The sequence below is a fragment of the Myxine glutinosa genome, chromosome 10, assembly GCF_964187855.1.
Source record: "Myxine glutinosa chromosome 10, kmMyxGlut1.1, whole genome shotgun sequence".
In the NCBI taxonomy this organism is placed as follows: domain Eukaryota; kingdom Metazoa; phylum Chordata; class Myxini; order Myxiniformes; family Myxinidae; genus Myxine; species Myxine glutinosa.
This window is the reverse complement of record NC_136270.1, coordinates 8,050,536-8,066,967: the sequence shown is the minus strand read 5'-3', so window position 1 is coordinate 8,066,967 and position 16,432 is coordinate 8,050,536. Positions and strand designations below refer to the sequence as shown.

The window sequence follows — 16,432 nt, the reverse complement described above, 5'->3', positions numbered from 1 at the left end:
ATAACTAATCTATTCGATTTTGGTGAAGATCTGAATATGGATTCGGATATGAGAATTATTTATTAGTTAAGTGATTCTTCACCATTGAGGGATTGGGCAAAAAGCGATATATAACATGATATTTTAAAAAGTTATGGATACGAGTTAAAGTTCCATCCAACAATCTGGAGAGCAGATTCAAAGTGAAATTCCTTTTGCAAGTCGCTCCACCTTCTTCAAAATTATTCCCAGAAAATACAATTGCCAGCACAAGCAAAATGTTGGACATGACTGGCGCATCCATGCAACTTTGGAGAAACTTTCAGTGTGAAAAATTGTCAAAATACAGAAGTGATTGCCAAAAATAATCAAAAACGTCAAAACAAACACCTGAAACAAGATTTTTTAAAATCAATAGAAATATTACTTTGTCAATGAAAAATATTTAACGAATTAAAGGTGACCATCTTCAACCACTCATAAAATAAATCATATTGAAATGTCTGTGGGATGTGAGAGCAACCCCACTAGTGTATTTACGTCAATGCACATACTGCCACATCTGCATACGTCATTTGTAGATGACCATACATGGCATCGTTTTTTTTTGTCTTTCATCTTTTCCCAAATACCATTTATAATTATATTTGTCATTATTATTATTCCCCGCATTTCTGCCTCACCCTGGGGGCAAAGAACACCACCCAGGTGCAGTGCAGAGAATAAATATATATGCAAATAAATATATATATAGTGCAGAGGGTGTGAGAAAAAAAGTATAATCACCCTTGTCTGTTTGTTTGTGTGCATGATATCTCAAAATGTTGTGGACGGGTTCGGACACTACTTGGTGGGTAGGTTGGTGTGTTCAAGGGACGAATCAATTTGATTTTAGTGAAGATCCGAATCCGGATACAAGTTTTTTCTTTGTTTTTTTTAGTGATTCTTCACCATTGATAGATGGGACCTAAACCGATATATAGCACGATATTTCAAAAAGGTCTGGACGAGTTATGGCAAAACTTGGTGGATGAGATGGGTAGGTGACAAGAACAAGCCGATTAGGTTTTGGTTCAAGTCCGGAATTTTTCATTCAATTACAGATTCCAGATCCGGCCTTTTTTTCCAAATTCCAAATTCGATTTCAGTTCCGGCCTATCAGTTGGATACAAAACATAAACTGTTCAGCCTGGCAGATGTATGCGCTCTACTAAGTGCGGTTCTAATTTTCAATGCAATTGGATAAAGAAATGCTTCATTTTCCATTGATAACACAAAACATCTTGATTTTCCAAAACGTAATTTAGTTTTTTTGGTTTTTTTTGGTAACAAAAAGCGCTTTCTTTAAACAGAAAATCACTGGCTCCATACCTGAAATTCACCTGTAGGGTATTTCATTAAGTCATAGAAGTTCACCTGAGCAAGTTGTGAGCGCCAGCTTGCATCCTAGCCGCTTTGCCAATTTTATGGTTGAGCTTCATTCGCTGGTTCTGAAGCTTTCCACGCCGTGTATTGTAGAAAGGATCACATCCCTGTAAAGCAGTCGTTGAGAATGGGGAAGAGGGAATTGACAGAAATCGTTTCAGAGCATAATAAATACACCCACAGTTGTCAAAACAAACGATTTGATTTATTTATTAATAGCAGTACTCACGCTGCGGCTATAGGTGACAGCTGAAGTTGACACATTTTTATCCATACACATAATATATTGGTGTATTTTTTTATTTTGGTTTTACGATTTTTCACTACCAATTAGCATCATTACAGACATCAATTTTTTTGACGAAAGTGATGTTTTTTAAAGAGGCCACAAACAAAGGAACACAAATATTAATATACACCATAACTTCGACATAATCGACGTAATTATTATTATTCATAATAATTCGACATAATTCATAATTCGACATAATCTCCCCCATCAAATCTGCGTTCACCACTTCATAGATCCAGGGGTTCCGATGGGAACGCAAATGAGCCAACTTCATAAATTATTGACATTTTCACATCATATTTTGAGAACGCCTTAAAATTCATGAAGAAGACTATACAAGGAATAGTTTTCCTCATCAGGACGAAAATTTTATTCAAATCTTTCCCACTGTAGTCGTAGGGATCGGGTGAGGGTGTGGAGGGAAAAGAACCAAAAAAAAACAAAAAACATTTGGCCTGAATTATAAAGGTACAAAACAACTATGAGAAAGTTGTCAGTTGCAATATATTCGTAATTGAACTCCTTTTGGTGGATGAAATTCTATCGACGAGAAGAGCTGCTCAGTGGCTTCTAGATCCAAGCAAATACAACAAGTCAAGTGAATCCACTTGGATTCCGCCCAGGTTGGCACATGGAAATTATGATGTAGCATAATTATCATCTCGGGTCAAGATTTGAAATTATGCCATGGTTTTTGTAAAATTGCTACTAGTATTCACATTATGTTCACATTCATTCACATTCACAGGGTCCTCTGGGTCCTCTGGGCATTTGGGTCCTCTGGGTCATTTTCTGGTCTGGGTCTGGCAAATTTTCATTGACATTTGCCCAGTTTCAACTTTTATTGACCCAGAGGGTCATTTGGGTCCTCTGGGTCATTTGGGTCCTCTGGGTCATTTGGGTCCTCTGGGTCATTTGGGTCCTCTGGGTCATTTGGGTCCTCTGGGTCATTTGGGTCCTCTGGGTCCTCTGGGTCATTTGGGTCCTCTGGGTCATTTGGGTCATTTGGGTCCTCTGGGTCATTTGGGTCCTCTGGGTCATTTGGGTCCTCTGGGTCATTTGGGTCCTCTGGGTCATTTGGGTCCTCTGGGTCATTTGGGTCCTCTGGGTCATTTGGGTCCTCTGGGTCATTTGGATCCTCTGGGTCATTTGGGTCCTCTGGGTCATTTGGGTCCTCTGGGTCATTTGGGTCCTCTGGGTCATTTGGGTCATTTGGGTCCTCTGGGTCATTTGGGTCATTTGGGTCCTCTGGGTCATTTGGGTCCTCTGGGTCATTTGGGTCCTCTGGGTCAGTTGGGTCCTCTGGGTCATTTGGGTCCTCTGGGTCATTTGGGTCCTCTGGGTCATTTGGGTCCTCTGGGTCATTTGGGTCCTCTGGGTCATTTGGGTCCTCTGGGTCATTTGGGTCCTCTGGGTCATTTGGGTCATTTGGGTCCTCTGGGTCATTTGGGTCCTCTGGGTCATTTGGGTCCTCTGGGTCATTTGGGTCCTCTGGGTCATTTGGGTCCTATATTCCTATCCTATAACATATATATCCTATAACCTATCCTATATATATCCTATATCATATAACATATATCCTATATATCCTATAACATAACATATAACAAATATATCCTATATTATGTACTAGCGAGCGGCCGCGTACCAGCCAAAGGGGTAGCCCATGGTTAGCCTAAATATAGATTTGATGACGTCATGTTTACACATCTGAGCGACAGAAACGTGCTTCACTTTTGGAGCGACAGAAACGTGCTTCACTTTTGGAGCGACAGAAATTCCCAGGCAAACGCTATAACGCACCAGGTTTACAACCTGTGCGTTAATAACCTCACACCTTCCAACATAAATAGGCTGGTGACTAAATATCCTGTCAATGGTGGTTGACTCCTAACAATCAGCTGCATGGGCAATCACACAGTTTATTTATTTATTTAATTAAATTTATTTATTTAATTATAGTGTCATTAAATATTTAGCATTATTTAATTAAAAAATAAAATTTATATAATTAAAATGTCGGTCGGTGGAGTGAGCCGTCGTAATGCCATCATAGACATAATGACGTAGCGTGACGGCCGGACACAAAACTGCCGCTACTTTTATATATAGATAGAGGATGATATATTTTATCCTCCAGTAACTTTGCAGTCACTACAAAGGGATTAGTGTTACGATTAGATTTACTATAATATTAACGTTACGTTATCATTATTACGAAAATGATCGTACTATCAAAAAACCGAGACGAATTCCTTACTTCTGCAATTATTAATATTAGTGCCGAACACCGTTTATCATTGATTCATGAACCATACACCGCTTCAATTAATTAACCTTCCATTCAAGACATTGGGCTTTAAGTATTATGGTTATATTTACTATATTATTATTATTATTATTATTACAAAAACGATACTACTGAAACGATACACTACTGTATTAAGAAACCTGGACTTAATTTGTCCGAAGCGGTCCGAAGATGAGGCATAATGCCCAAGGCCTATACGTACCGTATTGTTGGAAGAGACATAACGCCGATGCTTTCAATATTTGATGATCATTTTAACAATCGGTTTGTTTGTGTTTTACACTGAGTGAAAAACGTTAAAGTAGAGCATGGCGATTGTGACATATGACAGGTTCGACGATATGTTCGGCATGAACGGCATATAAATCAAAATGGCGGTGTGTGGAGAGTCAGCCACCGTGCCGCCGTAATGACATAAGACATAATCACATCACCCTGTCATGTGACCAGATCCTCAGCTCTGATTGGTGTACGTTTGTGAAGGACATACATACATACATACATACATACATACATACATACATACATACAGACGGACAAACACTGTTCTAGATGGCTTTGCCCTATGGGCTACGCCGTAAAATTCCTTTCTCTGAAACCGCTTCACCGGTCAATGTGAAACCTGTCATGGCTGGTGAAAATGTGATACTTGAAAACAGCTAAAGGAATTTAAATCAAACTTGTTTATTTTTAGGACAGTGAACGACGACATCTACCTATTGTGGGACTATGCGGAGGCATATTGGCGACACAGTCGCATTGCTCTAGTTTTTTTTTTTTGGAAGGCTGAATCCAGAATTGAGGGGTGGGAAGTACATTGAACAAATGAGGTGAATAATTGTCTTTTCTAAACATAATCAAGGTTTGTTGTAAAGTGAGATGACAATGTGGATGGATGGCAATAAGCAATAGTCCTGCAGGTAAGAGAAATGCACGATTGGTTAAGTTTGTAGGAATCGCTCAGTTTTTGAGCTGAACGTTGTTATTTAATGCGCAGGTATCGAGGTTTGTGGATAAGCTTTGACCATTCCCAAAAGGCCAGGTGCATTTCATGTCCACGCAGATCTGCGCACACAGATCTGCTTTAATACTCATTGTTCACTGAGATATACTGTAATCTATATACCCCGGCAAAGCTCTGCATCATCTGCAAGCATGCATGCATAACCACATTTGATAATAGTTGCTGTTCAGACCCGGTCGATAATCACCTTATCACCAAAGGTGATTAAAATCACCTTATCACAAATCAATCTCAACATCGATCGGACAAGTGGTTGCAGAGGAAAAAAATTTAAAGCAAAAAATAACAACCAACACACACACACACACACACACACACACACACACACACACACACACACACACACACACACACACACACACACACACACACACACACACACACACACACACACACACACCTGGGAGGGCCCCTTTCCACCTTCTGCAACCTGCATATGGAGGTGGCAAGCAACGATTCACACAGATGTACCAATTGTCTCACAACCCCTTTGGATAAATAAATCAACTTGGATGACATAGTGGCTGGAGTCAGGATTAGAGGAAGATATATCAAAATTTAAGGTATGCTGAAGATACGAGCAGGAAGTGAAGAGCACGTGATGAAACTGCCGTGAACAGTGAAGAAGGGAAGTGAAAAATCTGCTCTTTATTTAAACCTAAAAAAGGACAAATCTTGTTGAATATCGATGTGTTCAGATTGGGAGACGACCATGTGGAAATAGGGAAAATTTCATCTTCCTTGGTTCTAAGATTGAAGTGCGTGGAGAATGTGGAGGAGAAACGAACAGAAGGTTAGCGTTGGGAAGAAGAGCAATGCCAGGATTTACAAAGATCTGGAAAGACAAACAATTCATTCAAAGATGACAACTCAAACCAAGAGGAGGCTCGTGAATGCTCTGGAATTTCCAGTTGCAAAATATGGATGTGAGTCATGAACAGTGAAAAGTAAATGGAAAGGAAAGAAGAAGATTGACAGCTTTGAAATGTAGAATTTGAGACTAATGTTAAAAAAAAAAATCCTTTCCAGTGCAAGAAGAACAAACAAATCAGTGATTGAAGGAATTAGACCACCATGTACATTAGAAGCGTTGATGCTAAAACAAAAACTGTCACATCTGTTTTTTGGACAAATTGTGTGTGCAGAAAACGAAAGTCTGGAGAAATCAGCCAAGTAGGGTGTGTGTGAGGGAAGAAGAGGAATCTGTGCTATCTATGCTAGATGTACGAGGTGAAGGCTGCAACCAAGCTGTCTCGGTCAGAGCTTCGGGAAGCAGTGCATGGCAGGGATGTTTGAAGAAATCTGATCCTGAATGTCACCAGAAGTCGAACACAACTTGATAGAACTAGATAACTAGACAAACAAACAAAAATAAAAAACAGAAACTCAATCTGTCTGTAAAGTGAGAGAAACATGCCTTGTGCTACGCCCTTGTCACGGGAATGCCAATCTTTAGATTCCGCAGAATCCTGGAGAGAAATGTGTGATGTTGGGGCGCCAGACATATTTGTTGACATTATTTGCTGGAGTCATTGCATGACCTCGTACCTCATGGATCACTGCCATTTCGTTTGCTTACTACTGATTTATGGGTATTAACTTCTCGCTCGGCTTCACTATCCTTGGCATTGTAATTGTGTGTAAACCATGTCCCTGTGTTGTCAGACAGCATTCTTTAACATTTCTGTGACGAAATAATCTCTTTAGTCAGAAGTTAAACATGCAGTTGCAAAGGCAGATATGGAGCTTATCTGTAATTCTTTAAACCCACTTGACCCTTTGTGCAGACAATCCAGTATTCACTACTATCACTCTATTCTTCTGTCTGTAGAATTGACTAATTGTGTTTGTTGTCTCATGCCCCTCTATCCGATCCTTCAATAAGTGCTGCCCATAGTCACCTCATGCTTCCTTCCACTCGTGCCGACACCCTCCCCTACCTCAACCCCTTTCCTTTCTGCCACTCATGCGTGATGTCTTTATCCTCTTGTTCTCTTTTGATCCCCTGTCAATCTGCAAACCTGCTCCCCCTATCATTTAGCTCATCCACGTTGAGCCCAGATTTCTGTTTCCCCCCACCCCCTCTTTTTCAATATAACAAAAGCATATAAATCGCAATTTGATATACAGACTCCCTTTGTCAACTTAATTAGCTATTTTTTTGTCAGAAATATAAATAAGCTTTCAAAAATGAATGACTTGTCGGCTGTCGTCCTTTTTAATACATGCTTATTTAATTAATGTTGAAAAAAAATACCTAACAAATGATAGCAAAGGTGCAAATGTGGAAGAACCTTAAATCCGAAAAAAATTAAACAACGAAGGAAGAACCTGTCCTTACGAACAGGATAATTCACCCAGCAGGTGTGACTTATAAGTTATAACACACACTTCCCCAATAAACCCCCACTCCCACACTGGGAGATCTATGCCATACACATTTACGAAGAGAGAATTTGCGGTCCACCCTGAAACGGTCCACCCGGTCCCCCACCCTGAAACCCCGGACGTCGCAATCCCCCACCCAGGGGGGTTATATGAGTAACGAGGATATAAGGACTCAGGTGATAAAAAAAAAGACTTCTTGAACTAATATTCCTCCCAGGCATCATTATTACAAAGCAAGCCCCTGGAGATGGTATCATAATTGTCAGCATACTATCTGCCATGAGGCAGTTTCATCAATTAGGAGCATTAGAGGACTTGGGGGTATCACCTGACTGGCTTGAAAAACATTAAAAATCACTTTCATCTGGAAAATCCAATCATATTTTGGAAAACTACTGTTCATAGATTGTGCATCAGCTGTATATATTACTATTTCTTTTTTAAACACGCAAAATACCCGAGGATATCTTGGAGCATAATGCAAAATAAGCTCGCCGAACTATTTATCTGTGCTAAAAGTGCTCTCACCCACTATTAAGCATATTCTGACGAGTAGAGTTACAACTGTTTTTTGTACACAAAGTCAAGTCTCAGGGAAGAGCTATAACACAGAATAGATCATGATGCAACAGAACAAAATGAAGAGTAGAAAGGTTGGGGGGGGGGGGGGATGGGCACCAATAGTAGGGTTGAAGGACAAACTAGAGGGAGACGTGGACAAATAAAGGATGTAGGAAAGAATGAGGGGTAGGGGAAAACAAAGAGGTTGCACAAGATGGATACAGAAACAAACTCAATGAAAAACTGGAATTTGGAAAGAGGTGAGCTTGGAAAGGGGCGAGGAGGCTAACAAAGGGAGAAAATATCATGTTTTGGATGGGAGACGATGAGATGGTGGTGAACAGTTATCTTGAAGACCTGGAGGGAGGAATGAGATTGAATAGAATGTGGAAGTTGGTTCCACAGGCAGGAGAAAAGAGGAATGAATGAGTGTAGGTGGATTTTGGGAGTTTCATGAGAAAGGGGTTGCTAGTAGACCAAATGCACCCTATGGAAACCTGGAGGGGGGACAAAGTATGGAGAGGGAAAGTGGTGCAAGACCAGAAAGGAGGGGGGAGAAGACAGAGTTCCCCGACCTGTCTGTGATGGTGAAGTGATAGGCCTATAGACTCGGCGTCATCACAGAAGATTCTAATAATATTAAAGGCCTTGGTTTCCATGGCATCAAGCTGAGCAAGATGTGAGGCAGTGGAGCCAGCCCAGAGGGGAGAGCAGTACTCCATCAAGCTGTGGATGAAGGCCTTGTCGGTGGATAAGAGCTTAGGTGTGCCAAGGAAAGACATTGTACGATGCAGGATGCCCAATCGGCAACTGGCATTGGAGGACAATTTTGAAATGTGGTTTGCCCAATAGAGATCATGGCCGATAGTGAAACTCAGGAGTTTGAATGACTGAACTTCCTCACGAGGATTGTTAAGAAAGTAGATAGGAGGGTTTCCCAGACAGTTCTTTCGGAGAGAGAGTGAGAGTGTGAGATTTGTCAGGATTTTCCAAGTGTTTGACAAGCTGGTGATTTTGTCAAGGTCTGAAGAGGGAAGAGGCTGCATGAGGAATGTCAAGGCAGAGGATGCAGTCATCAGCCAGTATATAAAGAGGGTTGTCAAGAGAGTCATAGAGACCGTTAATGAAGATTACCGTTGTGCACTTGTTCTTGCAAAGACGATGAACGATTATAAAAGCCACATGCTCGTGGAAATTTCGCCAATGCAAATACCATACATCCATTAAACGCCCTAGTTTGAGGATGTCAAAAAGAATGCTTCAAAGAGAACTTCATTTCAGCTTGAGCAAGAGGTAAAAGCGTGCAATTTCCTGTGAAACCTACATGGTACTAAAAACAACTTTGGAAAAGCCAACCATGTTGCCCACACCCTTAAATCACCATCCTGAGTGAGGAATACGATGTGCCCAACATTACCATGTTTAGACCCAGCCTCAAAAAAAACTGTTAGAGGCCCTCAAAAAACCACATCATGTGCTTTTGGCAACATCCATTCACCAAAAATCACATTTTATTCACCAGAAAAGCATTTATTACAAGAAAACCATAAAAGGTTGAAACTTAGCAAATTTAGGATCAAATGATCTGGTGAATACTCCAAGAGCCATATCTCATTTCAAGAGATGCTGGCTATCCTTACATCATGCTTACATTTATTCTTTGTGATACTATGACTTCTTATTCTTCCCCGATATGTGTCACATGGGTGTTGGTTGCATCGTTGCTATGGGACGAGGCTGCACCACCTGCAGGTTAGGGCAGGAATTTGGAATTTGTTCAGGGTAACTCACCTAACTCTTCATCGAAAGACACAGTGGGATCTTTAATGTCGATGACCAAATAACGCAAGCAGACAGGCCTCAGACGGATAGACCACCAATCCGACAGTTTACAAGATGGGCCTGTGTGGTACTCATACCGGCAAAATTGGTGGGGGCATGTTGCAAGGGTAAAATGGAATACTGTCTTCATTGCCGTGTTCTTTTCTGCTGTTGTTATTCAGGAAGTATATGTGACATTTTAAACCCATTTTATCAATAAATTCCTCGTTCTATTGCACCCTTACTTCTTTCTACAATACCTCAAATCATCCCCCAAAAAATTAAATATTGACAAATTTTCTATCTTTCATTCAATGGAGTAAGGTATTTATGTAAGAATACATGTTCTACATCAAGAGAATACCTTGCATATGGAATGCTAATAGTTTTGTGAAGTGCATTGTGCTATATCTTAAACGCACGCACGCCCACCCAAACCCACCCACACCCAGGACCACTCTCTTAATGTGTAATCCTCAACTACATGCTAGACAATCCACAAAAATAAAAAATAAAAATAACTAGAGGAGGTTTAAATTCCAGGTTTCAGCGTCACAAAGTCAACCTCCAACCCCAACCTCCAACAACAAGGAAGTTTAAAATCCAACTCTTCAGCGTCACGACATCAACCGATATGCCTCCGCCCACATTATTACATCATTATAATACTTGTACCAAGTTTGATTTAAATCCATTCAGCTGTTCTCAAGTTATCACATTTTTACCTGACATGACCTTTGGCTTTTCACCTCGGGATCCCAAAATCTAATCAGTTAACCTTTACATAATTTCCATACCTGTACCAAGTTTGAATTAGATCACTTCTCCCATTCTCAAGTTATACACCTATTACAGACTTCGACCTTTGACCTCTTGACCCCAAAATCTAATCAGTTCCTCTTTACCTCATTATACATACCTGCACCAAGTTTGACAAAGATCCCTCCAGCTGTTCTCAAGTTATCGTGGTAACGAAAACCTATCACGTGCCGCGGTTACGAGTAATCATGTTTTGTTTTGCACCAAAGAACAATAATAAACTTAGTTGCTTGCTGCAGGATCGTTCTTCAAAATGTGCCCAGGGTTTCTGGACCGGGTCCTCTCTCAAGGAGGTTGGTGGCAGGATTTGCGTAAACACACCTGGTGGTCCAGAAACCCTGGGCACATTTTGAAGAACGATACCTGCAGCAAACAACAAAGTCTATATATATATATTGTTACGCAACTGTGATTAACACCACAGTTACGGATGGCCGATTTGCGAGACTTTAACTCCCGAGGCGAAAACTCAATGGCGGATTCAAACTCAACACAAACGCGCGGAATGGCGGGACACAGCGAAGGCTCCGCAACCTTACCTATTAAAATCAAACACCCAGGAAACTGCGTTCAAATATATACAGAAAATAATACAAGGATTTATTATTTTAAAGTAAAGACAGTGAAAAAGCCCGCGCCGGTAAATCTAATAACTCTAAATCGGGACGTCCCCACACGACTGACAGCAAACACGATACGAGGGAGATTATGAATACGAAAATAACACGTCACGTCGTTCAAAATGTACGCGGATGCGGCTTATCTGTCTTTCGTCGTCTTGGTGGCGGCCGTCCAACACCGCTCCTTTCGGCCCGATCGCACACCACGAGGTCCCTCGCTCCGAGTCCCACAAGGCCGAGCACCACGCACCAAAAAGCACCATGCGTCGACGACCTCCAACGCGGGCACAAACTCCACTTGACCAGGGACAGGAAGGACTCCTTTGAACTCCACTTGACCAGACTCTCTGCGGGAGTGCTGGCAGCCAAGTGCCAACTGTTCAGTGCCAACTGTTCAACGAACTGCGACGAACGAAACTCGACTTGCAACGAACTGCGTGTGCTCTGTGTGCTCGGTGTGCTCGGTGTGCGAACGAACTCTCCACCAACTGCCGACTCCGACTCTCCACCAACTGCCGCTTTTGATCGCTCATCGACGTGTGTCCCCGTGTGTCCTGAAAATGGCGTCCAACCGTCGCATATATTGGTGGCCAATGACGTCACATTGGCGCACTCCTCAGCCAATCATAGCCTCCCAACTTGCCGGCTCGCCCAGGTCACGCCCTCTGCGGCATGCTACTCCTGACATCTCCCGTCCGCGACCCCGCGGTCCTTGTGTAACACGTGCCAGGCGAGGTTTGTAGGCCTTGGAGGTGCGAACGGCGGCGGCCAACCGTGGCGGTGTTTTTGGCCTGGTTTCCTGTCCATTTATTACGAAGTCAATGTCAGGGAAAGGGAATTATTTAATGTTGCGCTAAGGACCTAACTAATGTTTATGTGGTTTGCAGTGCCATAATGGACAAAGGTTTGACTACCAGGTGAGACTCACAGGGGCGTTACCTTTAATCCCTCACTATTTAACACTCGGACCTCCAGGTAGATCCACAATCATACATCTTACCCCGACAAACGCCTAAACATCAATAACTTATTACATGTAGAGTCCCTGTCACGACAGCCGAATACCTACCTATTCAGATCTACCTAGCTCTAGATGTTACTCTACCAAATTCATAACAATATATATATATATACAGTTGTGGCTGAAAATATTGGTACCCTTCCACTTTTTCAAATAACTCACAACTTTCTCTAAAAATAAGTTGAAATTGACAAAAGTATTTGGTCTCCCCAATTCTTTATTTCACTGTTAATGTTACAGAACCTTTGTTTTTGATTCAGAACATAATATATCCTTTTAAATCATAAAATAAAATAAAATGGCATTGACAAAATTATTGACACCCTAGACTTCATATTTGGTATCACGGCCTTTGGACAAAATAACTGCAGTCAAGCGCTTCCTGTAGCCATGAATGACCTTTCTACACCTCTCCACTGGCAGTTTGGCCCACCCTTCTTGTGCAAACTGCTCCAGTTCTCCCAGATTTTATGGGTGCCTTCTCCCAACTGATGTTTTCAGATCTCCCCATAGTTGTTCAATGGGATTTAGATCTGGACTCATTGCTGGCCACTTCATAACAGTCCAGCGTTTTGTCTTGAACCATTCCTGGGTGCTTTTTGAAGTGTGTTTGGGGTCATTGTCCTGCTGCAAGACCCATGACCTTCGATGGAGACCCAGCTTTCTGACACTGGGTTGAACATTGCGCTCCAAAATGCCTTGGTAATCTCCAGATTTCATGATGCCATGCACACATTCAAGGCACCCAGTGCCAGAGGCAGCACAGCAACCCCAAAACATCACTAAACCTCCTCCATGTTTAACTGTATGGAAGGTGTTCTTTTCTTTGAAGGCTTCATTTTGTTTTCTGTAAACATAGAGATGATGTGCTTCACCAAAAAGCTCTAATTTGGTCTCATCTGTCCACAAGACATTCTCCCAGAAGGATTTTGGCTTGTTCATGTGTTTTTTGGCAAACTACAGTCGGGCTTTCTTATGTCTCTCTCAGCAATGGGGTCCTCCTGGGTCTCCTACCATAGAACCCCCTTTCATTGAGTTGGCGACGGATGGTGCGAGTTGAAACTGTCGTACCTTGTGTCTGAAGGTCAGCTTGAATCTGTTTGGCAGTTGGTTGAGGTGCTTTATCCACCATTCGAACAATCCTTCGCTGCAATCTTCGATCAACTTTTCTCTTGCGGCCACGTCCAAAGAGGTTGGCTACAGTGCCTTCCTGATGACATTGCGTACGGTGGACACAGGAATATCAAAGTCTATGGAGATGGAATTGTAGCCTTGAGATTGTCCATGCTTGGCTACAATTGTTCGTCTGACCTCCTCAGAAATTTCTCTGGTTTTCTTTCTTTTCTCTATGATCTTTGTGGTACACACAGTGACACAAAACAGCAGAATGACTCCTTTTCTCTATTCAAACTGGTTGAATGAGTGATTTTTATTTTGCAGGCACCTGCAACTCAACACAGGTGAGTTCAATTCCAAAGTAAAAGAGAATCACCTGCTTGAAATCTAATTATTTCTAACAACTTCTAAAAGGTACCAATAATATTATCCAGGCCATTTTAGAATTTCTGTGTGGAATAAGTTAAGATTTAGTAATTTTTTCAGCTTTTTTGTTTTGTTTCACTGCAAACCAAAGAAATACAAATGTGGATACCAAAAGGGTTTTTAATTTCAACAATTTTCTGGAAGAAATGGTGCATTATTTGAAAAAAGTGCAAGGGTGGCAATATTTTTGGCTACGACCATTTATATATATCTATATCTATATTCTATATATTATATATATAAAAGAAAGTTTTTGTTTGTTTGTTTGTTTGTCTGCGCAAGCTAATCTCCTGAACAGTGAAAGATAGGAGGAAACCTCCAATACAAAAAATGTGGGGACGAGCCCCGTGAAGGTTATAGGCTAGGTGGCGAGGCCGGTCGAGGCCCACCTCGGCCGGGCTGGGCCCATTTCGCAATTAAAAGCTGAGCTGAATTATAGTAGTCAATCTTCTACGGCCGTGAGTAAAAGCTGAATTATAGTAGTAAATGCATTCAAAAAGAACTAAAAATGTCGAGACAGTCCCCGGGAAGGTTAAAGGATCGGTGGCGAGGCCGGTCGAGGCCGCTTCGGCCGGGCTGGGCCCATTTTGCAATTAAAAGCTGGGCTGAATTATAGTAGTCAATCTTCTACGACCGCGAGTAAAAGCTGAATTATAGTAGTAAATTCATTCAAAAAGAACCCGGGCAACACCGGGTGCTTTCGGCTAGTCTACTATATAAGAGCCGTTGGTCTGTGTGTCTGTGTGTCGCCATTTTTCTCATAGATGGCTGAACAGATTTCGTCAAACTTTCAGAGGTTCATCAGTGACTGATTGGGAGTATTTTAGGCAAAACATCAAAAAAAAAAATAGAAAAAGTTTTTTTTTTTAAATCGCTTTGTTGTGCCCAAGCCTTGTTGATTAATGACACTTATATACAAGTACACTTTCGCATAAATAAATACAAAACAATTACCAGGCATTTGAACACAAATAATCAAACAATACCGGAAGTGGTCAACAAATAATCAAACAATACCGGAAGTGGCCAACGTTGGTGGTAAGGCTTCTTCTACTTCCTGAACATCATCATACTTAACTCAGAAATGTGATCAACGGCACATTCACCAGCATATGTTCAACAGAAAGGTAAAATGATGATTTGACATTTGTGATGGATTCTGATTTGGATGTGATTGCTTTTCCATTATATTTGCCCTCATTTCAAATTTGTTAATGTTTCTTTTTCACTTGAGCAACCCTGGGTATTCCAGCTATAAACACTTATATACTTTACTCGAGGTACAAATACAAATACAACTTTGTCTGGGGGGTAACATAGTCTATGTGGCCGCGGCCTCATGCAAGGTGTGGGGGACTGGGAGAGGGGCATAAATTCTCCATGTAAATGTGTACCGTGTAGCGCCACCTGGTGTTGGTGGCATAGGGTATTACAATTTCCTTTTTTCCCTGGGCAACACTGAGGTTGAAGCACTCTTTGCACGGGAAAGTTTTTCCTCTTTCACTCGCCTCCCTTCCCCCAAAACGGAGGGGCCTGTCAAAGCCACCGCCCCACCCCCCCAAAGTTGTACATGTAGCATAGCTGATGTGGGCCTGATGGTTAGGGTGGTGGGCTTGGGATTGTAAGTTCCTGAGTTTGAATCCCGTTCAGCTGTTGCATCAATACCAGGTGGGGTTGACTCAGCCTGTCATCCTTCTGAGGTCGGCAAAATGAAGTACCAGGGTACTGGGTTCTCTCTCAAGGAGGTTGGTGGCAGGATTTGCGTAAACACACCTCGTTCTGTAGCACACACAATGGTGTGTGTTGGGATGGTGCTGAGGAGTCGGCCAAGGATGCAGTGACGTGCTGATCCAGCGTACGCTCCCATTGGCATACATATATATATATATATATATATATATATATATATATATATATATATATATATATATATATATATATATATATCATCTTGTGTCACCAGTGGGCTTTTGTGTCCGCCACAATCTAAGATATAACTTTTTCCCGCAAACGGAATGTACTACACAGCAAGCAGCACTTATCTCGAAATAAACAAACAACCATATTTCCTTTGGGAAACTTCAACCTGAAGTCAAAACAGACAATCCAGTGGAGTCATTGTCCCAGTTTACACTGTTTACACGACCCCGATCGGCAAGCCAATGGAAAGCACTGTTCAGTGAGGGACAAGAACGGCAAGTTCTCAAGATCAAGAACGGGAAAAGTGTTCCATCTACTCCAGAGAAGGCGTGGTCAAGGGAGACGTTAGGTGGGAGGAGGCGGAGTGACGTAGGAGGGACCACTGGCTCAGACCTCGCGTTCTAACACCTTCGACTTCGAGTCTCCAGGTGCACGCAACGCATCGACCAATCTCTATCCGCTTCGTGCCTCTCTAAAACAAATATAATATATATATATATATATATATATATATACATATATTATATCTAATGTATATAATTCAATCATCAGTCTTTAACATCGCCACACTGTTATCAATGCACTGCAGACATGAAGCAAATATTATGCATCAGCCATATACTTATTACGTAACCAAATATTGGGGAAATTAATAATTGACCCCGATACCCCGATATAAATTCCTCTTCCGTTTCGCTTTCCTCCTTTT

At 41.6% G+C, this 16,432-nt stretch overlaps 1 protein-coding gene across 2 annotated transcripts in view; it reads right to left on the bottom strand.

The window, feature by feature from the left end:
* LOC137434253 (rhophilin-2) overlaps positions 1 to 16,432 on the bottom strand; it is an 83,139-nt gene that overhangs the window by 66,304 nt on the left and 403 nt on the right. For both annotated transcript variants that reach the window (XR_013624663.1, XM_068127075.2), the window contains exon 2: positions 1,396 to 1,511. Coding sequence is in view for 1 of the 2 variants with exons in the window: in XM_068127075.2 (XP_067983176.2) it covers positions 1,396 to 1,511 (116 nt within the window). In the remaining variant the exon portion in view is untranslated. The remainder of the gene's footprint in view (positions 1 to 1,395; positions 1,512 to 16,432) is intronic.